This window comes from Ochotona princeps, chromosome 10 (assembly GCF_030435755.1).
Source record: "Ochotona princeps isolate mOchPri1 chromosome 10, mOchPri1.hap1, whole genome shotgun sequence".
NCBI classification, from domain to species: Eukaryota; Metazoa; Chordata; class Mammalia; order Lagomorpha; family Ochotonidae; genus Ochotona; species Ochotona princeps.
The window spans coordinates 1518256-1545811 of NC_080841.1; the positions used below are offsets into that span (position 1 = coordinate 1518256).

At 46.6% G+C, this 27556-nt stretch overlaps 1 protein-coding gene across 1 annotated transcript; it reads right to left on the reverse strand.

Annotated features, from left to right (window-relative positions):
* Positions 1 to 306: 306 nt before the first annotated feature.
* Positions 307 to 27556, reverse strand: TRMT1L (tRNA methyltransferase 1 like). Its single transcript, XM_058668944.1, has 15 exons — positions 27506 to 27556; positions 22340 to 22450; positions 21065 to 21178; positions 20083 to 20147; positions 18202 to 18331; positions 15878 to 16001; positions 15364 to 15443; positions 13168 to 13414; positions 11949 to 12161; positions 10069 to 10259; positions 7439 to 7517; positions 4492 to 4658; positions 2765 to 2806; positions 879 to 1005; positions 307 to 785 (listed from the first exon to the last, which is right to left on the reverse strand). The coding sequence occupies exons 4-15, from the start codon at positions 20137 to 20139 to the stop codon at positions 533 to 535; spliced, it is 1710 nt and encodes a 569-aa protein (XP_058524927.1). The 5' UTR covers positions 20140 to 20147; positions 21065 to 21178; positions 22340 to 22450; positions 27506 to 27556; the 3' UTR covers positions 307 to 532.

Here is a 27556-nt window from a genome sequence, read left to right on the forward strand (position 1 = left end):
GGCGACGGGATCTTGCTCTGGAGTGAGTCAACTAGACCATAAACTTGTAAGAAAAAATGTATTTCTAGCTCCAGTGAGTACTCAATTTCTTAAAAGCTGGTAATAAAATGATGTGAAGTACCGTTTTTTAAAAACACGGGAACATGGTTCACCTTTGGAACTGACATAGGCCAGCGCCCTGGAAGCCCGCCGAGCCTCACTTGGACAGGAAGAGGGCTTTGGCTTCACGTGCTGCCCACGCGAAGACGAGCATCACGAGTCAGTGTGGAGAGGCGACACAGATGGATTCCACAGTTATTAAACAGTAGGGTGATCTCAGTCAGAATTTTGGTTTCATACAAAATGTCTCCTTAAGATTTTTCTGTAAAATAAAAACCTGAAAGCAAAGCTTCCAAAGCAGCTAAGTTAGGAACTGCTCATTTTCGGAAGGAAAACAGCATCTCTTTATTCTCACACCACAGAAGTGCAGGGACAGGAAAGGCCCTGCAGCTGGCACAGCTGGCACAGAGCTCCAGCAGGTGCCTCTTGACGGTCACCGCCTCCTGCAGCCACCTGCTTCGGCCTGGTCGCTCACAGACGTCTCGGCCCTGTTGGCCGCCGTATCCTCAGGAGCTGACTGGACGTGGCCCTCTGCCTGGCCGCCAGCGTAGGTGGGCGTGCTGTACTTTAAAAGGATTGATTTGAACTGCATGAGAGGCGCGTCGGTACGAACACCCATCGGGTCAAAGTGAGTCCGACTTACTCGAAAGCCTGCTTGAGAAAGATAGCACAGAAACTTTTTTAACCTGCAACAAGGAGAGGAAGAAAGCATTAGGTTCCTGTATTTTTGTTTAGTGATGTTTTTACATTTCAAACACTGTCATCCCCGGGCTTCTCACTTCGGCATGTTCATTCCTTTGATGCTGTGCCTGTGGACGTTGTAATAGAAGGGAGGATGTTCCGTGCTGACATCGCTCTTCTGCTTCTTGGCCAAGTTGGCGATGACTTCACTGCTTTTTCTCTTCCCTGGGACACAGACAAAAACACACAGTTAGGAGTGTCTTCAGAATTCACAACGTCCTTACAGCTCGATGTCCCCTGAAGGCTAACCATTTAGTCTATATGATCTCGCATTTCACTGTCCTCGGGCAGTTACAACATCAACTGGAATCGACTTCCTTTGAGCTGTCACTTCGGTGCCAGTTGCGCAGTCCCTGCAGGTGCGCTCCGGGATGCTGTGCTAGTCGCTGTCAGATCTACAGCACCCTCACTCTGCGGTTCTGTCAACCTTGCTTTGTGCTGCGAGTTCTCTCCGCAGATGGCCAGGCTCCTGGCGACGGTGTCTCTACTCTGCTGAATGCTCTTCAGTGAACAGACACACTTGAGAGCCATACCTGGTTTGCACGCGCTGATAGATCAAGTCATCAGTTTAATTTCTTTGATTTCTCATGTATGAAAAAGACTCCGATTTTAACATTATGTAAGGATTTATTCGTTAACAAAAGGCAGAAGCATGGAGAGAAGGGGAGATCGTTCATGTGCTGGTCCTCTCCCACGTGGCCGCCTCGCTGCCACTGCGCCAGGGACTCCGCCCTCATCTCCCACACACACCTCACGTCCTGCTGCCTTGCCAGGAACATCAGCAGGGGTTTGGGTGGGAGGTGGAGCAGCTCAGACTCAGACTGGCATCTCCTGTGGAATGCTGGGATTGCAAGTATCAGCTTAACTCACTGCGCAATGCATGCCCCTCAGTTAATTTTTTCAAAACTTATCTGAAAGGCAGATAGATTTTCCATGCCTTGGCTCATTTCCCAAATGGCTGGGGCTTGGACAGAACTCCCTCTAGGCCCTGGAGGTAAATGCTACCAGGACCAGGCACTGGGGTGGTCGTGTGCTGCCGCCCGAGCCGCAGTAGCAGGAAGTCCGATCAGAAGCACAGCACACGGAAGCTGCAGCAGGCACCGCCACCAAAGGCTCACTTGCTATGCCCAGTGTCTGCCCCTCAAATACTTCTCCAGTTTATTCTCTGCTCTTGAACTTCTAAAACTAGCAACACAGAGAAATGGAGTAACACCCGAAAACCTGAAGCTCTTCGCAGTATATAACGTCAGTTTTCCCACCAACAGAGAAATTAACTGAAATATATTCTTTTAAGTGATTTGAATGTTGCAAAATTATAAGATGTGAAGTGAACGATTATTGGAAAAATGATACATTACTTATTAAGCCACACCCCATTAATTAGCAGGACTTTAAAGTTTGCCCATCTCTGAATCCAGGTCAACAGTCAAATGTAGGGCAGCCATCTAGCATTCCGACTGTGGCTCTTCCACAGGGCTAGCTTCCTTCCACAGTTACAATGTAAAGTTGTTTTTGTTGTTATTGTTTCTAAAATATTAAAGCTCTGGCATCTGTTTCCTGTGAACTCTGTATACTGTACGGTGTATGCCCGGAGAGGGCACATGGGCTCTTGCGGCTGGAGAACTGGCTCTCCTAGTGAGTCCAGTGGGATTGGTACCAACTGTAACTGATGAGCAACTTTTAAAAAATCAGAAAACCTTAACTGCATAATTTAATTTTATTTTCATCTACATGGTTAAGATCTACTGCTTTCAAAGGGAATGTGAACAAAACTCATGTTAACAGAATTTTGGGGCTTATGAATGCCAATGAATTTGGCTGTTTTGTTAGCAGAACATGAAAGCGGGCCAGAGGCGCCTCCTTCCTGCCCCTCCTGCAGCCGGAGGGCCTGCATCCCCACACATACCTTGCACAATGCAATTACCTGCTGGGCTTTCAGCCATAGGTTTAGTAACTCCATTTTCTTCTAAAATAGAAACAAACGGGAAGACAGTATTTCAGATCATGAAATGAATCAAGTTGAAAATTGAAGTAAAAGCTTAAAAAATTCCATCCTCAGGCTTTAATCCATATAGGATTCTCTGGTGACAAAAGGCCATACAATGGTATTTCTTAAAAAAAAAATTGTTTTTAAACTTGAAAGATGGACAGACGGAGGTCTCCTGTTTCCGGTTCTCGTCTGGCCAACCTGAAATGGAGGTCAGGAACTCACTCTGGGTCCCCTGCGTGGCTGTCAGGGCTCCACACTTAAGCATCACTTACAGAAGAAAACAAATGTGTGCTCCAAGAACTGTATCTGGGAAGGGTATTTACTGTGGCATAGTGGGTTGGGTACCATTGTGGGTACTGGGCTGTGCAGCTTGGCTCCATTCTACTCCACACTTCTGAACTTCTGGCTTCCGTGCCTGCGAGGCAGCAGGTGGCCAGGGGTCTGCCAGCACTGCAGGAGCCCTGCGTGGCATTCTTGGCCCCAGAGGTAGGCCTGGCACAAACCCAGCTGTGGCAGGCAGTTTAGGGATTGAACCAACGGATCGAAGATTGCACTCTCTTTGTCTCTCTTGATTAGTCTGCCTTTTAAATATTTTAAACAAACAAACAAAACAAACAACCAAAAGGAATCGAGTTGAGGAGCCAGCAGTATGCTGTGGCATCCATACGCTACACTAGGACCCCGTGTGGGTGCTGGCTTGTTTCCTGGCTGCTGCCTTCTCTGACTCAGTTCCCTGCTGATGGACAGGGAGGAGCAGCTGACGAGACACAACTGTTAAGAGTCCCTGTCAGCTCTGGGGGCTCTGGATGAAGTGCCCAGCGTGGGCCAGCTGCACGTGGGCCTTTGCCACCACCTGGACACGGATCCAGTGCAGGGAAGAGTTCTTTCTTCCTACCTCTGTAACTCTGAGTTTGAAAATAAAGTCTTTTTTAAAAATTGCAATTTTTGGGTGCCAGTTTGTGTCCCAGCAGCCCTGCTCAGAAAGCAGTCAAGGATGGCCCAGAGCCTTGGGACCCTGCACCCACAGGGGAGACCCAGAAGAGGCTCCTGGCTCCTGGCTTCAGATCAGTTCAGCTCAGGCTGTTGTGGCCACCTGGGGAGTGAACCAGAGGATGGAATATGTTCCTGTCTGTCACTCCTTCCCTCTGTAACTCTGCCTTTCCAATAAATATAAATCTTTTCAACAACTGCAGTTTCCAGTAATCTGTAGTAACTTGGAAGATTGCCAGGATGTTTAACAGACCCCCCTTTTACCAACAACGAGGAGACGTTCCCATCACGGAGCAAACCTTTGCTGTACTGAGTGATAAACATGAAATCTAGATTCTGTATCCTAGTGGACATGAGCAAAATCTTTGGCTATACTACTCTTAAAACTAGCTAGCGCTTTTCTTTCTAAAAAGCATAATAAAATCATAGAGGATTTTTATTTCATTTAATCCAGTAAAATGAAAAAGGGAGATCACCTTAAATCATTATACACGTCACAACTCTGGGTGTAACTCTGAAAAGTGACACACTGAAAAAAAGATGAAGAACCAGGTAATGAGGGGATTTACTTGTCACACTCCATGTGACTATGTTGCCTTGGCAACAATCAAACAGATGTGGCAGGATGCAGTGCTTGTGCTACTCAGCTTGTACACAGGCGGTGTGCTCACCTTGCTTGTTGACACCGGCGGCTGCGGGAGCTGAAAACTGGCTCTGCAGAGTACATTCTGACTCAAAGATTAGTGTCTTGAGCAGGGCCTGAATATCATCCAAACCATGGTGAAAAGATTCAAACAGCATTCTTTTGAGGAATCCAGTATTGAAAAGGGAACTTGACCTGAAAACAAACCAACAAATGGGTTTTTGAAATAGTTACTTTCTTTTTTCTAAAGATTTATTTATTTTTATTACAAAGTCAGATATACAGAGAGGAGAGACAGGAAGATCTTCCGTCCGATGATTCACTCCCCAAGTGAGTGCAACGGCCTGTGCTGCGCCAATCCGAAGCCAGGGACCTGGAACCTCTTCCAGGTCTCCCACGTGGGTGCAGGGTCCTAAAGTGCTCCATTTCTTTGGGCCGTCCTCGACTGCTTTCCCAGGCCACAAGCAGGGAGCTGGATGGGAAGTGGAGCTGCCAGGATTAGAACTGGCGCCCACATGGGATCCCAGGGCGTTCAAGGTGAGGACTTTAGCTGCTAGGCCACGCTGCTGGGCCGAAATAGTTACTTTCTTAAAAAAAAAAAAAAAAAAACCTACAGTAGTTAGTCACAACTAAAATATACAATTAATTATAGAATGGAGTAGTACTAACATTCAGAAAGTTTCGAAGATTTAATTACAAACAGGTTCCTATTTGTCCACTCCTTTTGTCATGAAACAAGCAGGATTGATCAAAAAAGCTTCACTACATTAGATCTAGACGAATGTACTGAGCCTCCCACCGAGTGCACAGTACCGTGTGACTCTGTGCTGGGGCAGCTGGAGGACACGCCCAATGCCAGAGGCGGTACTGGCCGCACAGCAGCCCAAAGCTGGGCGCAGTGAGCAAGCCAGGGTCTCGGCTGCGTCTCTGCTCAGTGCTGCACAGCACTCAGTGCTGTGAGCCCGGCGTGCACACAGTGGAGGCTGAGGCGGGACGAGCAACATCCCAAGTGCCCCTTTCTGTATAGTTCCACATGGCCCGGGTGAACCTGTCACAGATGTCCTGGACAAACCCTGAAGTCGCAAGCTGGATAAGTGAACCCCAGGCCGGCCTGCCGCTCACGACCTGTGTCACCTCATCGTGGAGTGAATTCCAAGCTTCTTGCAGAGCTGCTAAGCGACTTCAGTGAGACACAAGATGTCTGATGCCTAGCAGAGTGCACACCCGATAATGACAGCTGTCATCAGGACTCGCAAACACACCTGTGGGCGACGTGACACGGCTCATGTGAGAGCAGACACAGTCCACGGGCCAGTGCCAAGGGACACCACGTTAGGTCTCTGCCTGGGGCCCGGACATTGCACACGGGCACGGGGTGTGTCCTGGTGCTCCATTTCTCACCCAGCATCTTGCTACAGGCCTGAGAAAGCAGCGGAGGAGACCTGCAAGAAGCTCTTAGCCTCACACTGGACAGGCTCAGATGAGGGGCCAGCTGGAATGGAGCAGGTCAAAGGTCTTGCTCTCTGTCTCCTCTTTCTGTTGCAACTCTTTCAAATAAAAAAAAAAAAAACACACATATATAAAACATATATCAAAGGCTGATTAGGAATTATTTTGGGCTTAACTTCAAAAGGAATTACGGGGCCCAGTGTGGTAGCCTAACGGCTAAAGTCCTTGCCTTGAATGTGCAAAGATCCCACTAGGGCACCAGTTCTAGTCCCTGCGGACCCTGCTTCCCATCCAGCTCCCTGCTTGTGGCCTGGGAAAGCAGTCAAGGACGGCCCAAAGCCTTGGGACCCTGCACCCACACGGGAAACCCGGAAGGGCTCGTGGCTCCTGGCTTAGGATCTGCGAGCTTTGGTCATTGCAGCCGCTTGGAGAGTGAATCATCGGACAGATCTTCCTCTGTCTCTCCCCCTCTCTGTATATCTGGGGATGGGGAGATGAGGGAGGCGGTCTGGGTGGCTCTGAAGTGAGGAAATCAGGAGGTGAGAATCAGATCTCTCTGTGTCAGTTATAGCAAAAACTATAATCACCGTCTCATAATTGACTCATTTGTGCAATGAATGAGTTGAGCTAGATCTTTCTGGACCCAGGAACCGATTATTCCTAAATTCTGGGACCATAAGTCGGATCAGCAGGTAGCAGATATGTGGAGAACGCTGGCGCTACACGAGCCGCTCATTCTTGGGCCTTGTACGGTGTGGGGACGTGCGGCACAACGGCCTCAGGAACGTCCAGCTTCGACAAGGCTCTGCAGCACAGCACACCTCACCAAGGATTCTGATGGGGGGCAGTTTTACCATGGTGCACAAGTACACAGACATTCAATATTACACCTATGTTCTTCTAAACAGTTTTATGTATAACAGCTAGATACTTTTACATCCCATTCTCAACATTTCCTGAAGATCTCTGATTTTATCAGACTTTATAAGTTGGGATCATTTTGCAATCACATACTAGTTCTATCATGCTCAGCTGAAAAAGGTCTTTTTCTTCCTGTTCAAAAATGAATTTTTAAAAATATTTTTGAGAGGAGAGGCACCTACAAGGACAGAGCTCCCATCTTGAGGCTCACGCCCCAAGTGCACGGAGTGGCTGTCACTGGACCAGACCAGAGCTAGGGTCCGGGGGCCCCAGTGCAGGTCCCCCTCCTGAGCCACGGTCTTGGCAGACACCACAGGTTTCTCAGTGAACAGAGGTCGGAACTCAAACCCAGGCACTCTGAAGATGAGCTGTGCCAAATGCCTGTCCTGGAGTTATTTAGTTGGCAGGTTGCCCCAGCCTCTCTTCACCTACCTCCTATTAGTTTTGTCACAAAAAGGAAAAACAGTAGGGAAAAAATCTGAAAGTTGAAAACCCCTCAGTACACGGGGAAAAAGAATTCCAATGATCTGGCCAGACTTTTCTCTTTTCCCACATAGAGCCAAGACTTCGTCAAGCTTGAACTGAGTGCGTTCCCATGAACATACCACAGAGGTCCAAGTTCCATCGCTGTCTTCCCTGGCATGCTTCTGTGGCAGTCACAGGGCAGCTGCTTGTAGGGGTTTGCTGTGAAAACACGACGTGAAGAAGGCAGAAGGGCGATGACTAACGTGACCACGGCGGCAGCAGTCCTACTGCGAAGCTACTACACAGCGGGAGGCCCTACTATGTGCCAGGTACTGTGCGCGGAGCTTGCATGTTTTCTAACATTAACCTTTACAACTGTCTTCGGCAGATACTGTTAAAATCGTAACTCTCTAGATGAGGATTAGGGCTCAGGAGAAGTGGCCTTCCTGACTGCACCACATTAAACAGGAGCAGGTAACCCTGCTCCTGTTTAAAATTAACGGATAGAATTTGCTTCTGAGAAAGCTTGATGAAGTATGAAAAAAATATATATATATATATACCTATATAACTGGCATCTCAGAACACAGACATTTCTCATCAATTTGCTTTTGTGTAATTGGAAAGAAAATATTTCCATTCTCAGAGCTGATTTCTGAGCCCCTAACGCCTGCTGCCACGGGCACCTAACGTGGCCTGGAGGACAAGGAGAGGATGCGAGGACAGGCTTTTCTCAAGTCCCAAAGTGAGGACACCCACCCAATCCCATGGGACTCGTCAAGGCCCAGAAGAGGCGTTTTAAGCTAGACTCTCTCCAAATAAGCTGCTCAACTCCTGGGCTGACCATTACCTTGGAACAGCCTGAACGGACTCCAGAAGCCAGGGCTGCAGCGATAGGACAAAGCTACCCAAGTGCTGGGTTGCTATCTGATCAATCTCTCAGCTACTCTGTGCAACTAAGCGGCGTGATGCGCAGCCGCGAGAGCTCAGGAGAGCTGTGCAAAGTGTCCCTCTCTGTTCTTTCCCAGGTCTGGTCCAGGCTCTTGGACCGCTGAGCCTCTTACTGCTGACAGATGGGGCGAGACGGGGCTCCTCAGACCTGGCGGAATGTCCCACAACTTGTCCCTTGCACCATTAAGTCACTACGCCGTGAGCATCTTCAGCAGTCATTGCCCAAGGCTGGACAGCGGTCCCCACTTTCCTGAGCTGTGCTCGCCCTCCACAGGCACAGAGCACACACTAATGTGTGTCTTGATACACACGTTGCCAAATGCTTCCATCATACCAACTGATGACTTCCCAAGCCACTTCATTAGTGTTTCTCAGATCTAGGTAAACATTAGCAAACTTCCTCTCTGAAGAGTCAGGGCTTTCATTCCAAGTTACCAGTAGCAAAAATGAAGGAATTATAAAAGAAGGAAACTGGTATTTCTATGTTGTTGGTATACATGCTATAATGTAATTCTGGATGAGGACTTTACCTCCATTGATATGTTACTTATTTATTTTATTACTTGAAAAACAGATACACAGACACACACAGAGAAACGCAGCCCCCAGTTATCGGCTTTCATTAGACTTAGAAAGCGAGCTAAATGGACGACGTGAAGCTGTACTTAAAGGAGTCCTGAGGTTGTGGCAAACAGGGCTTGGAGTGATGACCACTGGCTAATCCTCCACCTGTAAGCTCCACCAGCCCATATGGACACAGCTTCCTGTCCCGGCGGCCCTGCTTCCCATCCAGCTCCCTGCCTGTGGCCCGTGAAAGCACCGGAGGATGGCCCAAAGCCTTGGGACCCTGCCCCTCCGTGGGAAATCCAAAGGTCTCAGCTGTGGCCATTGTGGTCATTTGGGGAGTGAACCAATGGATGGGGGACCCTCTCTGTTTCTCCTACTTTGCTCTGTAAAACCTGCCTTTCAACAAAAAATAAATAACTCTTAAAAAAAAATTCTGGGCTTGGTGTGGTAACCTAGTGGCTCAAGTCCTCACCTTGCACTTGCTGGGATCCCATATGGGTGCCAATTCATGTCCTGGCGGCCCCACTTCTCATCCAACTTCCTGCCTTTGGCCTGGGAAAGCAGTAGAGGACAGCCCAAAGTCTTGGGACCCTGCACCTGCGTGGGAGACCCGGAAGAAGTTCCTGGCTCCTGACTTCTGATCGACTCAGCTCTGGCCTTTGTGGCCATTTGGGGAGTGAACCAGTGGATGGAAGATTTTCCTCTCTCTCCCCTCCTGTATATATGACTTTCCAATAAAACTAAATAAGTCTTAAAAAAATAAAGAATTCCAAGAATCTAAAACAACAGGCAACTGTTTCTGTGTTCCACAAATGCCAAGATAAACAGCATTATGAGGGTATAAACTATAGCTTTTTCCTTGTATCCTCAGGCCTGGCATATAGTGGAGGCTCAATCAATGTTAATTGCGTGACTCTCATAATAGGTGCTGTTTCTATTCAGCCAGAAATATGAAAATCATCTTCATGAAACTAATGATTGGTAGCAGCACAGACACAGAGGTCATCTGATTTCTGTTGCTAAAATTAGTTGACATGGAAGCTACGTTATTTCTGGATGTTTTCATTGGAGGCACGGCTAGAGCATGAGTAGATAGCTTTAATAAACTCACGAAGGTCCTGTTGATGACATGATATCCAGGACAGAAATAACAAACTTAGCACTGTAATCTTCAAGATCAAAAACAACATGTACAGTTGGGGCTGAGATCAGGCTGCTGCAATGCAGACCGCGGCGGGGCGGCCGGGCTCACCTTCCACCATGTCGCCACCCCTGCGGAAGATCCTCTCCTCACACCACTGACAGTGGATCAGGTACTGGATCTTCCTGGCTGAGGCGTCTGCTGAAGTCGGCCCCCTCAGCACGCGCACCGCCACCAGCACGAAGTGCTCCAGGGCCACTGCCAACAGCACTTGGATGCCTTTGTTGCAGCGGGCAGCAGCTCTGGGAACAGAGTTCTGTGGTTAGATGGGGCTTCTACTGCCACGGCCAAGCTGGACAGCCAACTACGGATGGGTCTGTGGGAACCAGTTCTTAGCCATAGTGCTTCTAAATCATTACTATTGTAATTTTTACAGAAATTGAAACAAAGGAAACAAAGAATACTTAGCTGAGTCTTTGGCCCCTGGACATTGGCCTTTTAAGACAGCCTCTCCACAGGACCAGTATCTGGATCCACCACATGGCCTATGAGAAGACCCAGCCCCTAGACACCCCTGTATCCCCTCTTCTATTCCACTGAAGTCTGGTTGAGCTGCCTAGCAGTCAGCGAGTGTGTGACGCTGACAACGGCAAAGGCCACGCTGGCATGTGTGCTGCAGCAGGTAAGAGGTGCCATGGATTCCGCTGAACACACGGGCCCGTACACCTCGAGACTGCCCAACGCTGGGATTGGCACCCGCCTAGTTTCTCAGGAATCAATCATCCCTGTGTTCAAAACACGTTCTTGCACGAAACTCCCTATTGTCCTTTGTTTCACTGTGTTTCACTTTCCTATCACAAGACCCTGCTCTTCATAAAACTGCATATTACAGCTTACGCCACTGCAAACGGTAACACCAGGAAAACCAGGCTTTGGGGGCCTCTTGTCTTGGGACGCAGAGAGCAACTCCTGGTTTCTCCACCCTGAAAACTTTAACCTGAATTTGCTTCTTTATGTCATGTGTCACCGTCTGCTTTCAGGCTGGCCCGACCACAACCCACGGCAGTGTCATCACGCCAGCTTCTTCCTCTTCCGTTGATTGATTGATTGATTGATTGATTTTTACATAAAAGTTGTTTCAAGCCACTCATATTTATTGAGTATTGGCTATACGCAACATAGTATGCCAGTGAAACATAGTCAAAATCATTTCTACCAGAATTGCACTGACTGTGGAGCAACCGCTAACAGCTGCATCACTCACATCACACACACATCAATCTGAGTGTGCTGCCATGGACACTTAGAGCATTACTGTTTGCCCTTGGCATGTACAAATAGCATCAGACATTCAGAAATTAGGAATAATCCAGAAGGTCTGGCTTGTTGAGGTAGGAACTTCCAGCTAAATGCTGGGAGACCAGTGTTAGCGCCGGTCGTCAACTAGCTGTGCCCACGTGCCAGCCACACTTTCAATGTCTGCTTCCATAACTTTCTTAGTATAACTTTCTGCATGTAATATATGCTCAAAAACCAAAAAATCTCCGTTTTCTAGACTGTTTAAAAAAAATCTAGATGAGAAGTACAGAACTTGTTGTTCTGTAAGAGCGCTTTATAGTGTCAAGTTTTTAAGTCACCAATTTATTCAAGTTACATAGAGACAAAATGCATGTAAAGCAAAAGACTTGGACTGAATCTAGAAATAATTTTTGTTCTTTTTTTCATATTACTATCCTTTAAACAGATTTAAATTAACTTTCATTTTTCTTTTTAGAATACTTTAATGATTACAATACTTTGATTAAGTTGGAGAGCAGGCTATTTTAGACATAAGTTTTTAAATAACATTCTAAGTGAATACATATTAAAAGCAACCTAAAAGGATAGAGATAGAAAACAAAACTCATAATTCATGCGTGTTTAGAATGAGAGCAGCTCTTCCTCTCCAGCCCGTGTGTGCTGAGCGCAGAGGCGCGGGGGGCAGCACGTACCTGGCCACGGCGGCCACGACAACCCTGGCCGCGAGCTCCTTGTAGTACTCGGTCCGGACGACGGTACAGCCGTAGTGCCGCCGGGCAACGTGCTGCGCCTTGGCATATAAAGAGCTGGTGTCAGTCGAAGTCACTGACACTACCCCGAGGTTCCTTACGTTTCTGAACGCAGAATCTAGATAGTTGACAGATGTTCCAAAAGGGTCCAGGTGTCTAAAACCACAAAGCACAGGCCTGATTAAACTCTTACCAGTAAGTAAAACTGTATCAGTGTTAATAATTCCAATGATAAAACTCCATGAATTCAAAAGTACTCTGCAAACACATTCTAAGTGCATAAATGTTTTTAACATTGAATTGTCAACTGTTACTGTTTGAACCACAGAGAGAAACATACAGATATCTCCAGACTGACTGCTTCCCTTTGCAAATGCCTGCATCAGTTGGGGCTGATGCAGGAGCCTGGCAGGAAGCCACTATGTGAGCCATCCCCTGCTGTCCGCCAAAGCTGCACAAGCAAAGAGCTGGCACTGGGCGTGCAGCTGGGAGCTGAACCAGGCAGGCTGCCAGGAGACCAGGGCATCCCATGTGGAGTCCGCTGTGCTAACCCTCATGACGCTGTTTGTGAAGGAAGTAACAAAATGAACGCCTGACACATCAGACTTGTCAACATAAATCAGGCTTGGAGGAAAAGCGTCCTGCCTAGGCATCTTATTCCCGTTATTAGAAATTTTTCTCAGACCTGGCATGATGCTTCGTTCAGTGGCTAAAACCTTGCCTTACAAGTGCCGGCATCCCATGTGGGCAACTGTTCATTTCCTACTGCCCCGCTTCCCATCCAGCTCCCTGCCTGTGGCCTGGGAAAGCAGTCGAGGACGGCCCCAAGCCTTGGGACCCTGCACTCGCGTGGGAGACCTGGAAGAAGCTCCTGGCTCCTGGCTTCAGATTGGCTCAGCTCCGGCTCATTGCAGCCACTTGGACAGTGAACCAGAGGATGGAAGAACTTTCTTTCTGTCTTGCCTTCTCTCTGTAAATCTGATTTATCTTTTCAAAAAAGATAGATAAACCTTCAAAAAAAATTTTTTCCCTCACTGTATATCTTAGGCCAATGTTAAAACCCATGTTAATTTAATATCAAAGGCTGTCCTAATTTTTAGTTATCCCAACCCAAAATTCTAGTTTACTCTAGAAAGTAACTTATCAAATATTTTTCACTTACATGAAATCAAAAGACCTCAGGTGCATCAGCACATTGGCGTCCATCTTGGTCACCTTGATGTCACCAAGGGTCTCCTCTCCTTCCCCCAGAGTCCCGTCACTCCCTCCCGTCTCCCTGCTGTCCTTCACTTTCAGGTTGTTCAAGTGGCAGTTCTCCTGAATCAGCGTCACAGAGTTCTCACTCAAGTCATTGATTGTAACTTGGACGGCACTTCCGAGATGTTTTGCCCACTGCAATCCCATTATCCCTTAGGAGAAAGGGCAAGAAATGAGCTTTTAAATGTTAATAATTACAGATAAAAACAGTACAATAGCAAAAGTTTTAAGTTGTAAAAATTGTTCCAAAATCTTTAAAAATCAAAGTCCTCGCCATGAACACCCAGGATCCCATATGCGTGCTGGTTCTGATCCCAGCTATTCCACTTCCCATCCAGCTCCCTGCCTGTGGCCTGGGAAAACAGTCGAGGACGCCCAAAGCCTTGGGATCCTGCACTGGCGTGGGAGACCTGGAAGAGGCTCCTGGCTCCTGGCTGCGGATCGGCGCAGACTGGCCATTGTGGCCACTTGGGGAGTGAATAATCGGATGGAAGATCTTCCTCTCTGTCTCTCCTTCTCTCTGTATATCTGACTTTGTAGTAAAAATAAACAAATCTTTGAAAAATGTATTTGAAAGACGGAGAAACACAGTGACTGACAGACACAGAGGAATCCCAGCTGATGGTTCCCTCCTCCAATGTGCGCCCACACCGAGGCTGGCCAGCCTGCTGCCGGGAGCTGCGAACATTACCACAGTGATGCAGCACTTACGTGCTGGGTGCCGTCCTACGTACTTTAAACATGTCAATGTACTTCAAACTGCACTATCAGAGAAGAACTCGGGTCCCTGTCCCCCAACGCCCCCGTGCTAAGCCAGCGCCTGGGCTCCACAGTGCTTGCCTGGAGTAGTCACAGCTCCCCAGGGGGGGCGGAGGGAGTTGACGCACGCTCCACCCTTTGGAACCAGCTTCTCAGCAGAGTACTATGATCTTTAAGAAGAAAGACTTGGGGTGGACACAAGTAGCTTTTTGGGTGATTTGTAATTTTTCCAGTAATCTTTTGTCTACTGGTAAATTCACTGAGAAAAGTGTTCTGAATCTTTAAAATCTCCTTTACTGCTTCAAGACCATAACAAACAACCACAAGACAGCTGGCTACCAAGTGCTTCCTGACTGTAGTAAACAAGAATGCTTCAAAGGAAAGTTCTCCGCTGAATACAGTGCGGAACATGGGTGCCAGAGGCCCACGGCAGGCAAGCCATGATGATAGAACCAGCAAAAGCCCAGGAGCTGGGACACCTGTAAGCTGTGTTACATCAACACGATTATCCCCGACCCCAACATCACTGATTAAAAACAGCCACAGCACCACAACTGCAATACCTTGGTTTTGTCTGATTTCCGCTTTGAAAATTTAAAAAATTATGAAACATCTGGGCAAAGCGAAAAAATTTGATATTAAAAGTTATTTTAGGGCCCAGCGGCGTGGCCTAGCGGCTAAAGTCCTCGCCTTGAAAGCCCCGGGATCCCATATGGGCACCGGTTCTAATCCCGGCAGCTCCACTTCCCATCCAGCCCCCTGCTTGTGGCCTGGGAAAGCAGTTGAGGACGGCCCAAAGCCTTGGGACCCTGCACCCGCGTGGGAGACCCGGAAGAGGTTCCTGGTTCCCGGCTTCGGATCGGCGCGCACCGGCCCGTTGCGGCTCACTTGGGGAGTGAATCATCGGACGGAAGACCTTCCTCTCTGTCTCTCCTCCTCTCTGTATATCTGGCTGTAATAAAATGAATAAATCTTTTTTTAAAAAAAAGTTATTTTAATATTTTAGGTGTGGCTGGTATCAGTTTTATTTCTGTTAAGTCCGAATTGTTTAGACACCCTGCTGAGACACTGACCTTTATTTGTCTCAAATTAATGAGGATGGAGGAACAGAGCACAGAGATAAAACAACACTGAGCCAAAGCCGCTCACTGCTAAGTTCGATCATGTGTCGATTATTATATTTTTTACTTTTGCATGTTTAAAATATTTCCTAATAAAAATTTAACCTTAAATCTGCATTTTTTATGTCAAAATATTCTGCCAAATACAAAGGCCATACCAAACACCTAAGGAAAGAGACTGGATAAATCTTACAAGTAAAGCCAGGTTGCAGCCTCCTTACCTGTGGCTCCAAAGGCATCCAGACAGTCCAGCGGTTTCCGCTCCTCAGCCAGAGCAGCTAACGTGCAGAACACCAGCTGCCTGGAGAAAAGGGGTCATCTGAGGTCAGGTCACTGATAGGGACTGAGAAACCAGTGCCTAGTTATACACAGAAACCACTTTGAAAGGAAATCTAGCATTTCCAATTAAATAGTGCAATAACTGAAAATGTGTGAAATTAAACTATGACTCTAATGGGCCCCAGTAATAAGCACTTATTTACATGCACATAAACGATGCAAGCAGAAGTACCAGCCTGTTGAGTGACTATATAAAGTTAGTCCTGTTTCATTCTGATCAAGAAGCTGTACTGGTAGGAAACCAATAAAAGACCAAAGATCGTGAAGAAATGTTCCAGGAGATGCTCTCATGGCACATGCAGCTTTCAGCTTCATCGCAGGAGGACAGAAGGTGAGAAGGCGGATCTGGAACGATACGACGCCGTGAGCCACAATCCGGCTCTCACTGTCTCTTACCGATTCAGTTTCATTTTGGGGTTAAAGTAGGAATCTGCTTTCTGAGGCACAGTACAGTTGGGACAGACTCGCACATCCGTGCCCGTCTCCTTCAGAGTCTCATGCGGTGCTTTCACAGCAGAAGCTAAGAGGGAGGAAAAAGATTACCAGGAAATATGACACAATATACATTTAAAAAACATATTATTGTGTTAATGCAAAGATACAAAACCAAACCAAAAATACACAACTCGGTGTTGTCTCTAGAAAACAGTAGCACTCAGCCAAGTGTTTGTTGAAAGAAAGAAACTTTTTAAAAAAGATTTACTTATTTTTCATTGGAAAAGTAGATCAGATTTATGGAGCAAAGGAAAGATAGAAAGGAAGACCCTCACTCGCTGGTCCACTCTCCAAGTGGCCACAATGGCCAGAGCTGAGCTGATCCAAAGCTAGAAACCAGGAGCTTCTTCCAAGTCTCTCACGCGGGTGCAGTGTCCCAAAGCATTGGGCCGTCCTCCACTGCTTTCCCAGGCCACAAGCAGGGAGCTGGATGGGAAGCAGAGCTGCTGGGATATGAACCAGCATCCATAAGGTGATCTCAGTGTTTGAGACATGAGGATTTGGCCACTGAGCCACTTGGTGGGCCTGAAAACTTAGTCACTTCAGATCATGACTGCTGACCTTACTGACACATCTGATCACGAGGCCGAACCACCACCGTGCCAACACAACACCCCAAGGTGCCCCCAGCTTCACCAATGACCACTGTGATGGAGTGCGGCTGCATGGTTGGCCAAGATGGCAATAAGAAATGCTGGGCTTCTGAACACTATGCCTTAGCCAGCAGTTTTACATTGAAAATCACATTTAAATGGCTACAAGCTAATCAACAGTTTTATTACTGTATTTTACTGCATTACATTGCAATCGTCTAGCTTTAAACTCAGATGAAATACTGATGTGTAGAGCTGGTGTGGTGCTTCAACTGACTAATCCTCTCCTACAAGCGCCAGTAAGTCTGCCTTTCCAATAAAAATAAATCTTAAAAAAAAAAATACTGATGTGTATAGACATACAGCGTTTTAAATAACAAAGAAGTGATATATAATAATGGTGGGGAAAATAATTCAGATCCTTTTTGTTTCAATGTCTGAATATACAGTCAGAATGTTAACTAAAAAAAAAAAAATTCAACTAAATGACAAACATTTCTTTCTATACAGCCAAAAAACAGTAATCTTTCCTAAAATTGTGTTATATATTCTTCTATATCCCAACAAAAGACATATCACCTATCTCGCAATTCAGATCAAACAAGATTCTGTGGGAATTTATAGAAAATCATTTCAGTGACCAAACTTATTTAGAGGCTTAGCTTTTATTTATTTGAAAGGCAGAGTTACAGAGAAAGATGGGGGGTGGGAGAAAGAGAAAAAGAGAGAAAGAGAAGAAATTCTTAAGGAAATGGAACATGGAGGCACAGGAAAGAAGCTAATCATTTTATCCAACTGCTGTTTTAGGTCATTAGGGCTTAACTGAATTGTTGACATAGCTTCCTAAGTAATAACGAGTCATAAATGATCCGATATTTTTCAGGATAATAAGTGATCTTTATTTCAAAACTTTTTGCAAGTTTTTTTTCAATAATAACATGGTTATTGACGTAAAAGCTGTAATTAAGAAGTGCCTCCTGAAGGAGTTGACTGCATCGGAGGATGAGAGCTTATCACAAGCCAGCAACGCCCAGGAACCTGGAACACCCACCATGGTGACACGACCAAGCGTGTGCAGCTGAGGAGCTGCCGCCCAAAGCCCCACAACTGAGCTGTATAAACACTGAGAGCTGTATGTCCTGGCAGCCACTTCCCTCAGGGGTCACCCTGCCAGCCAGGCGGGGCTGTCTCCCACCAGGCCCAATCCTGTCAGACTCTCACCTGATTAGCTAAGCCCTTTACTCAAAGCAAAGGACTCTCCATAAGTCGCTTCCATCGTCCACTGGCAGCCTGCATTCTCTCCCACTCAGGGAGACAGCCTTGCCGTGGCCCTGGCTACCAGCAGTGAGTCTTCCTAGCTAGTGTGTGCTGTGGGTTTGTGGTGCAAAAAGCTAACAGTAATTCTAGAATCTTTGTAAAACATCTATATTTACTTGATGTCATTTGCTTTTTGTATACCATGAATTAAGTGTAACTGCAGAAAAAGCAGTTGGAGACCTTACACAAAGAAAGTGAAATTCAAAGCAATGGATCAAACAGATTGGTAAAATCAGTGAATCTGGTGTCTGGGAGGAGTAAGTGAGGAATTACTTGAGAACTGAATGAATACATTAATGAGATTATTCAACTTACCAGCAACATAGCTGGATTTCGTCTCTCCTTTATTCTCGTGGCGCCTCACATGTCCGAGCATATCGGTTCTCCTGGCGATCGTTGCTGAACAAATGATGCAATGGTAATGGGCACCCATCTTACTGGAGATCTACCGAACAGAGTAGTACAGTTAGGCAAGTTGCTACAATAAGCAGATACAAGTTTGAGGTTGCAGATTTCAGCATGCTGGTCTTATCCAGAGTTTAATGGCACATAAAATAACAAATTTTGCCACATGACTAAAAGAATCTTAACTCCTTTATTTATATATGCTTTCAATTTTATTTGCAGCAGACCACAAGTTTAATTTCCTGGTCTAATCAGCAAATAATTGCCTCTACATTGTGCGAGCAGCACTGACAAATGGCAAGATGTTCCTAGCACTGTGATACTGAATCCTCACCTCTTGGCTCTCGGAGTAAACAATGCTCTGCGACCTGAACACTCCACCATGGCCAAATTCAGCGCACTAAGCAACATCACCGAGTTTGCACAGGACTGCACAACACCACACCATGATTCAGCCTTGCCACAATGGAGGTACGACAGATGGAAATAATTCCAAGTGCAGATAGAACATTTACTTCTAATTGAATTCACTTTTATATAATTTAATTTTTAATGACGGCCATACATAACAACCAGCACATAACTTCTGACAATTTAAACAATCTTGAGCACTCCACTGGCTGCAACCTAATGAGAAGTCTATTTTTACAAGTAAAAAGAGTTGTCATTCCACACAAAGATTAACCCACTAGCTCTTTAGTAGTTTTGATTCCCCTGGGACCACACAGCAAGCAGACAACAGGGAAGACCGTGACCCAGGGTGTCTTAGGGCACTATCCCACTGAGCATGTCTTAGAATGGGTGGCTGGACCAGGCACTGGCTGGACCCCTGCTAAGGAAAGCTTCTCCCCAAGCACTTTACTGCTTATCAGTGATTTAAAAGAAAAATGAAGAGCGAGGTGTTATTAAGCTAATGAGTATACAGGACATTGTTACTTAAAAGCTTAATAGTTTGTCTGGTTTGTATTCTGTTATGCCAAATCTGTTGTAAAAGTCAAGATTTTTTTTAAGAGTTAGTAATATTTCAGAAAGTTTTTTGATTTTGTCAAGATAAAATGAAGGCAAAAGAAACACGAATATGACACTGAAATATATTCAGTAAATCATAAAGTCAACCTCCTATTCCATGATCAAAATGCACTTCAAAAGACAAAAAAAAAATTACTCCCTGTTTAAAGTCTCCATTCCAAACTTAGTAAGTTAATTTTGATTTTTTTTTTTTAAAGATTTATTTATTTTTATTACAAAGTCAGATATACAGAGAGGAGGAGAGACAGAGAGGAAGATCTTCTGTCCGATGATTCACTCCCCAAGTGAGCCGCAACGGGCCGATGCGCGCTGATCTGAAGCTGGGAACCAGGAACCTCTTCTGGGTCTCCCACGCGGGTGCAGGGTCCCAAAGCATTGGGCCGTCCTCGACTGCTTTCCCAGGCCACAAGCAGGGAGCTGGATGGGAAGTGGAGCTGCCGGGATTAGAACCGGCGCCCATATGGGATCCCGGGGCGTTCAAGATGAGGAGTTTAGCCGTTAGGCCACGCCGCCAGGCCCGGTTAATTTTGATTTTGAGCAATAAAGAATAATCTGAGTGGAATTAAAAACCATAACGAGAGTGAACGCAGCAATCCTTTCTTCCATGTATTTCGTATTTTTCTATTAGGATAATCCGAAAGCATTCACACAATTTTAAATCGCATTGTTCAATACCCACATTTTCCCATTAAAGCCCAGTGAACACTGCACTTCCTGTAACGAGGACTGACTTTACCAGTGACGAGTGTAAGATCTGGTCACCTGCTCTCCAGTGGTATTCGGTTTCACAGGCCGACAAGCTAAGTGACAGATGCACATCCTGTGACCTAGGACAAAGAACACCACTGTCCTTTATGGGTTCAAGTCTCCTTACAAATTACAGGCAGATTTGGGAAGAACAAGTGTGACTATCCTTTTCTGTGATGTCAACATCACTCGAACGAACTTGTTTCAGCCTCCGCATCTCTGATGAACGAGACCCACGTAATCGCACAAGCAGGAGAGCCAGGTCTGAACTCTGCCTGCTGTACGTCCTCGCCACCCCGACTCTCCTCAGGCGCACTCCTATTCTTAACACAGGTACTTCTCTCCCCTTCCCTCCCTAACATGCAGATGTCCCTCAGGCAGGTGGTGACCTGACCCTCCCATTTGTTTAATAACCTGAACTCCTTGCCTGATTCTAGTGATCTCTCCTTTTCTCTCTCTCTCTTTCTCTCTGAACTTGGTGAGTCTTCTACCTAAACTCATTTCCCTAGATTCTGTCATCTTTGTCATTACTGTAACTGGAGTGTTGTTTCCTCATTACCATATAACCTATTATGGTTAAGAATATTCTTCATTAGTTTTTTTAGGTCATCAGCAGAAAAAGAGATGTAATCTTTCACGATTCACATCAATAATTTTTTTCTTGTTTTACTACCTTTACTACGCTTTCAAAAACACTTGTAAAACAGTAGTTGTTGTACTGCAGAAGTCTAACTTACTAAAACTGTTTTCCATATGCATCCTGAATTCTCAGGATACAAGACAGCACCCAGTAGAGATACTATGCTAGGTAAGTTTGCAGACCTAAACTGCTATGCCACACACATCTTTTCCGGTAGAATGGCACTTTTTATTTCAACCATTAAAATTGGGGATATTAAATCCCTCATAATTTCACATTGAAAATATTTGTTTTATGTTCACAATACAATTCAAGAATTTCATACATATCACTTTTAGCAAACCCAAAAATACCTACCTTCAAATTCAACTGAGACTTTCCAGTGTAAATTCTGAAGGTGGCGACGAAGCTTATGGCTATTACAAGCTCTGAATTTTTCTTTAGGGCACAATGGACAAGCCTGTTTATTTCCTTAAAAAGAAACAAAAACCAATTATAACTCCTGGATTCAGCCAAACAAGGAACAAACACGCCTCCATGCTCACCTCCTACCAGAGCAGGGAGAAGTCATGATCCCTAACCAGGAGAAAGCGCAGGAGCAGGACCGCTGCTCTGGTTTTCCCCAACCTTGACCTCTCCTCCCTAGCTGGTGAAGGCAGGCAGACGGCGCCTGCCACTGGCAGCGGGCTCAGGACGGGGGGCGGAGAGCGTGACGACCCTACTGCAGTCCTCCTGCCACGGCACACTTGGCAGGAATCGACGGCATTCAACAGAATCGCTGTTCTGAGAGTGGGGACGTGGCTGGAATCCCCGCATTGTATTAATGACCACTGAACCTTTTTTATTGATACATTCCTGAGAAAACTATGGGTCATTACAATAGAAGTCTTATTTAAACAGATATGTAGCACATCTATCTAATGCACAGTGTACAAAACAAATAGAACCTCAAATCCAGGTTTAAAGCAATAAAGCATTTAGAAATGGAAATAACTAATATTTTTAATGCAACCAGTATCTCTCACCTAGTGCAGAAGGCAAGCATACATGCAAATGCATGCACACACCCTGTCTACTTTCACAGTCCTGGGTCCCCTGTGGGTGGACACAGGGCACGGGGTGCAGCATCAGGACTGACTCCCTCACCGGAGCCCACTGACTGCCAGGATGAATCTACAGAATACACAGCCCCTAGACATCTGGAGACCATTATTTCCTTGGAGTTGCAAAATAACTTACAGTCACACAACTTTGCAATTTCATTTAAAAATCCAAGAATGGGCCCGGCAGCGTGGCCTAGCGGCTAAAGTCCTCGCCTTGAAAGCCCCGGGATCCCATATGGCCGCCGGTTCTAATCCCGGCAGCTCCACTTCCCATCCAGCTCCCTGCTTGTGGCCTGGGAGGGCAGTTGAGGACAGCCCAATGCATTGGGACCCTGCACCCGCGTGGGAGACCCAGAAGGGGTTCCAGGCTCCCGGCATCGGATCGGAGCGCATCGGCCTGTTGCGGCTCACTTGGGGAGTGGCTCATCGGACGGAAGATCTTCCTCTCTGTCTCTCCTCCTCTCTGTATATCTGGCTGTAATAAAATGAATAAATCTTAAAAAAAAAAAATCCAAGAATATGGAAATACCTGCGTCAGGATTATCGGGGTTCAATGAGTTGGCAGATTCAAGACCACCTTCAGCTGGGAAAGCTAACTTCTCCAGGTCAGAAAGCTGCCTCTGAATGGAGATGTGTCTCTCTGAAACAGAATTGCAAGTTACAACACTGTTTACTGGTTTGCATTCTACACCCATTTCCACTGATCACATTACCTATAAATCTATGTTTTTATTTCACGATAAATGTCTTAGGACCTAGATGGGGAATATTGTCACATTTCAATTCATAAAATGATACATGTACTTCAGAAGGAAACAACACGATGGGGGAAGGGGCAGGCGTGGTGGCCCAGCAAGCAGCAAGCCCCATGCAGGGAGCTGCAGAGCCTGGCATCTCATACCGGTGCTGGTGGGAGGCTTGAGCCCCGGGTTGCTCCACTTACAATCCAGCTCCCTACCTATAGCCTGTGAAGGCAACTGAGGATGGCCCAATTCCTTGGGCCACTGCACTCATGTGGGAGACCTGAAAGAAGCTCGCTGCTCCCAGCTTTGGAGCAGCCCAGCTCCGGCTTGGTGCGGCCACTTGGGGAGGGAACTAGGCCTCTCTTCCTGTGGAAGTTGCATTAACTGAACGAGACCATCAAATGTCCAAGGGACCCCAAATCTCAGATGTTCTCGGCAGACTTTGCCGAGCTGTGATGACTTTGGGAGCTGTGAGACGTCCTCATCACGGTCCTCTTCCTGTAGTGATTGTGGCCTGAGCGTATCTGAGTACAAAGTTCTGTTAGATTCTTCTCCTAGTTAGACCTATTTGTTTACTGGTGTTGGTTCTGTAACTCATGTTTGCTTATCCTGTTGCCTGGTGACCCATCATTGGAGTAATTTGTATGTTATTGTTTAGTTAGCTAGTAACTTTTATCTGCTTGCCCTGCAAGAAAATTGGTATAAGTTGCCCCAGAAAAATTCAATAAAGCGTGCACTGGTTCATTTCGTCTTTGTACCTCCTGTGTCCCAAAGTTCTTGGTGTGGATGTCACACCTCAAGTACCGGTCCCCACTGGAGCGACCTCCAAGATCCTCCCATCTCTACGTAACTCTGGCTTTCAAGCAAAATCAATAAACCTTTATTTCAAAGAAAAAGAGGAAACCTCCAATGTGTAACTTTGCATCTTTTAAATGCTAATCCAATTATTATCATTCTATAAGATGTTCTCATTTTGTAAAAGATACTGAGCTAAGAAAATAAATGTTTCCTGTCTTCAAAGAATTTTCAAGAGACATTAATGAGACTGGTGATGTTATTATGGGAAGATTGCGACTCCGCTGTGGGCAGATGGAGGAAGCCGACAAGGCTTTACTGAGGAAGGAGCATTTGGAGAGTTGAGTTATTGAGGGTCCCAATGGAGCCCCAGTGACTCCTGTCACCTTGATCTGAAGCTGCACAAGTTTCGTTTCATCAGTGACAGGATATTCCTCAAGGCAAGGTCCCCTAGTGTGCCCCCACAGCCCGCCAATTTGCTTGTTTGAAACTTGTTTGCTGCACCAATAGAAACTTGTCAACTTGCACTTTTTGAAAGAGTGTAACTGTGAGGAATCCCCTGAATTGTATAATAACCCCCCAAAATTCTGCCTTCACGTCTCAACTCAGAGCTGCCACAGCAGTGATGGCCAGGGCCCAGGCTCGAGCTTGAACAAACTGCCCTTGTGTGCTTGCATCCATTTCAGACTCCTGGTGATTTTCGGGGAACTCAGAATTTGGGCATAACAATATGAGTAGAATTGCATAAAGCACAGATTTAATTAATTAATATACTGGATACTAGGAGGAACAAAGGCACGTGGTGTAAAAGACAGAGCCACCCTCATCTGCTCTGGCTGCGATGTTAAATGTTTACGGGGCGAAGCAGAAAGAATGCAGGTAAAAACACAACACAGGCTGAGGACAGCACACGCTGGAGGCAGCAGCGCAGGGCTGCCGTTCAGGCTTCGGAGGCAGCAGCGGGAAGGAGCGGGAGCAAAGGGAAGGTATGGAGAGGACAGCATGGAAGGAGGCAACACAGCTGGGGCGGGCAGGGCAAAAGCAATGACTACAAGACTGGGAGTATCTGGTTTGTTACAAAAGAAAGGAGAAGCAAACCTTTTGATGATAAGAAAAAAATGAATTCAGTTTTCGGCACAGTATGTGTGACCTGCTCCTGGGTGGAGTGTTCAGGAAGAATGTCCTGCAGGTGGCCAAGGATTTGTTTCCGGAGCCCAGGAGGGACTCTGGAGGCACACAAGTCGTTACTCTTCTGAGCTGGAGCTGGAGTGAGCAAGAGGCCTTGGGAGACACGCCGCTATTGCTCCGCGTGAGCCGGCGCTCGAGCGAGCGAGCGAGTGAGCTGGGGAACATACTGTCACTGGAGGGAGAAGCTGCACTCGGCTCTTCCTTCCTTAAGACTGATTCCAAAAATGCAACCAGACCATCTCTAAATCTTAAAGTAATTTTAAAATGTAATTTAAATGCTTTCAATTCTGGTGCCTTTCACATGCCCCAGTCATGTATTTTCAGGTTTCTTAAACAGTACACACTCTTTAAATCTTTATAAGTTGGGTATTTATGAGTCTGTTCAAAGTACACTTAACATGCTTTGGATTGAGGTGAGGGATGCATTCTGCAACGCTGCTGAATCCACTGCTGATCACTATACACATACAGAACTGGGAAGTGCGGTGTGGAAGGGCTAGGCATTGGGAAAAGATGCTGTGTAGAAAGCAGGGAGCTGGATGGGAAGTGGGGTCGCCGGGATTAGAATCGGCATCCATACAGGCACGTGCAAGGCGAGGACTTTAGCCGCTAGGCTACTGTGACGGGCTCTCAGATTCTTCTTTTAAGAAGCTTGGCATATAAAAAAGGAGATGGATGGGAAGTGGCATGGCTTCTGAAGACACAGGAGTGTGTACAGGAGTATTTTTTAAAGGAAAGGCACACGAACAGAAAGGAGTCTGTGAGACTACGAGATGCTGAGAGAGCTTGAGGCAGGAAGGTTGCAGTGGGACAGACACAGGGCTTTGGCATTCATTATGTTATTAGCTTAGACAATTTAAAACCTTAACATTCTGCCATACAACTCAGCACTGTCTCCCTCCTGCCTACCTCCCTCTGAGCTCACCTCTCATTTGTCTCTCCCAGAAACAAGCAGGAAGATGGCAGCGATTTTTGATAGCTAACTGCCCGGTGCAGCAGCCTGCACACATTAGGCACTCAAGTTTATTTAGAAAACTAGCTTTTATTTCTTTTTAATGAGGAACTTTTTTTTTTAATCACTTAAGAAGTAGAGAGAGAGAAGCAGAGAGAGCTCCCACTTGCCCACAGAGGCTGGGGGCTGGGAGTGGGCCAGGCAGAAGCTAGACGCTCCATCCGTGGTCCCCCAAGCTGCTGGCAGTGTGCACTGGCACCCTGTGTCAGCAATTCTGTCATGCAACTGAGAGCGTCAGACACTCCTGCTTACATTTATTCCAAATTAATGCTCAGGATTGGCACTGTGGCCCAGCTGAGCTGCTGCCTGCCATGCTGGCATCCCACTTCCAGCCCTGCTCCCTGCTGCTGTACGGGGGGTGGGGTGGGGGGGGAAGCGCAGGATGGTCCCCTCGGGCCTGGGTGGAGGTCCGGCTTGTGGTGCTGTGGGTCTGGCTGAGCCATGGACATTTTGACCACAGGGGGAGTAACCAGGGATGGAGGATAGAACTTTACGCAACCCTCAATCTCCCCTTCAAATAAATACATTAAGTAAAAAATCATAAGAATTTTCACTTTATTTTTAAATGAATATGAAGAACATTATTGGTTAATTTCTTATTAATCATCTGCCATTCTAATGATTTATGATTTATATTAAGACTAATGCCCATTATATTAATGCCCATTTATAGATGGGCATTCCCCCTACTAATCTTTTTTGTTTTTTGGTTAAGTCAGTTATTCTCTGGAAATCAATTTATAAACCAACCTATCTAATTTGTACTGTAAAAACTTGGGATTCCCACAGTTCAAAGATCTCTATTGTATGAAACTACATCTACAGCACTACAAAAAAGATACTTCTGGAAATTACTGTAAGTACTAACTAGTATAAAACAAGAGAAAGGAGCCTATTGTTCTAGAAAAAAACATTTGGTGATCCACTATGGAAGAAAACTCCACACCTACTGCGAATGTATGACAGCCCCAGTAACACCCAGAAAGTACCTTCTAGTTCAAGAGAACAGGTGTCCAAAAATCTATTCAAACCACTCGACACGCTTTTTGCCACAGTATTAATCCTGCAGAAGTTAACAGGCAGACCTTGTGTGACATCAGACGAATTCAAAGTCCCGGAAGGTTCTTCCACAACTCCCATTACTTTTAAAATTGTACTTCTGAGGGCCCGTTTTCACCTCGCCGAGTTTGGACAGACTTCATAGGACTAACTAAACCCTCTACAAATGATTTTAAAAATGTGACTAGTACGTATATTAGCTCTTACGTATTGCAGATCTCCCAGCCCAACATCTCTGCCCCAGCAATGTACTTCCAGGTCCCTCACTCGTTCCTCACATTACAAATCTGCCCACATTCCCCAAAGCTGCAGAACCGCTTCTGGTTCACCCCAGGAAAAGCAAGCTGGAGGTGAGGCTGGCTCTCCGACCAGGAGGGCGCAAGCCTCTGCCGCCGCCTACCACCCCCGTGTTCGATCTGACCCACTCCAAAACTTACTGAGCCCAGTTACAGGTTTGCTTAAAAATCGCAAGCGAATCCCAACTCTCCAAGTTGTCTGTCAAGCCTCAAATTCAAAACTGGCCAAGTAGTAGTCAGTGAACGACTTCAAATCCTAAGCTAGGAACAGGGTAAACGTCACTTCGTGGTCCCGCAACCCAGACACCTGCAGACGCTCCGGGAGCGCACAGTCTCCTCGGGGACCCCGCCGGCCCCGCCGGGCCTGGGAGGCACAGCCAGCCGCCATCCCACGCGAGCTGCGCCGCGGCAGGCGAATCCCGCCCGCTCCTGGCCAAGCTGCCCGCCGGCCTCCGGTCTGGGGGAGCACGCCGCTGAAGAAGACCAGACCGCGGGGCGGAAGCTCGGCAAGGACCGGCACCGCGCGGCGGGGCGCGATCCACGCGGGCTCCCCGGCCAGGTCCGCAGCCTGAACAGAACGGCCGCCGGCCTCCCGCACCTACCGCCTCCAGCCGCCTCGGGGCCGCAGGCCGGGGCCGCAGTGGGCACCGCCG

Coding starts and splice junctions, on each gene's coding strand:
- TRMT1L (XM_058668944.1), bottom strand. CDS start 20,139: ATGTGCATCTGTCACTTAGCTTGTCGGCCTGTGAAACCGAATACCACT. Junction 16,002..18,201: donor GAAATCCAGCTATGTTGCTG/GTAAGTTGAATA, acceptor CCTCCCTCTTAG/CTTCTGCTGTGAAAGCACCG. Junction 2,807..4,491: donor CGCCGGTGTCAACAAGCAAG/GTGAGCACACCG, acceptor TTTCTATTTTAG/AAGAAAATGGAGTTACTAAA.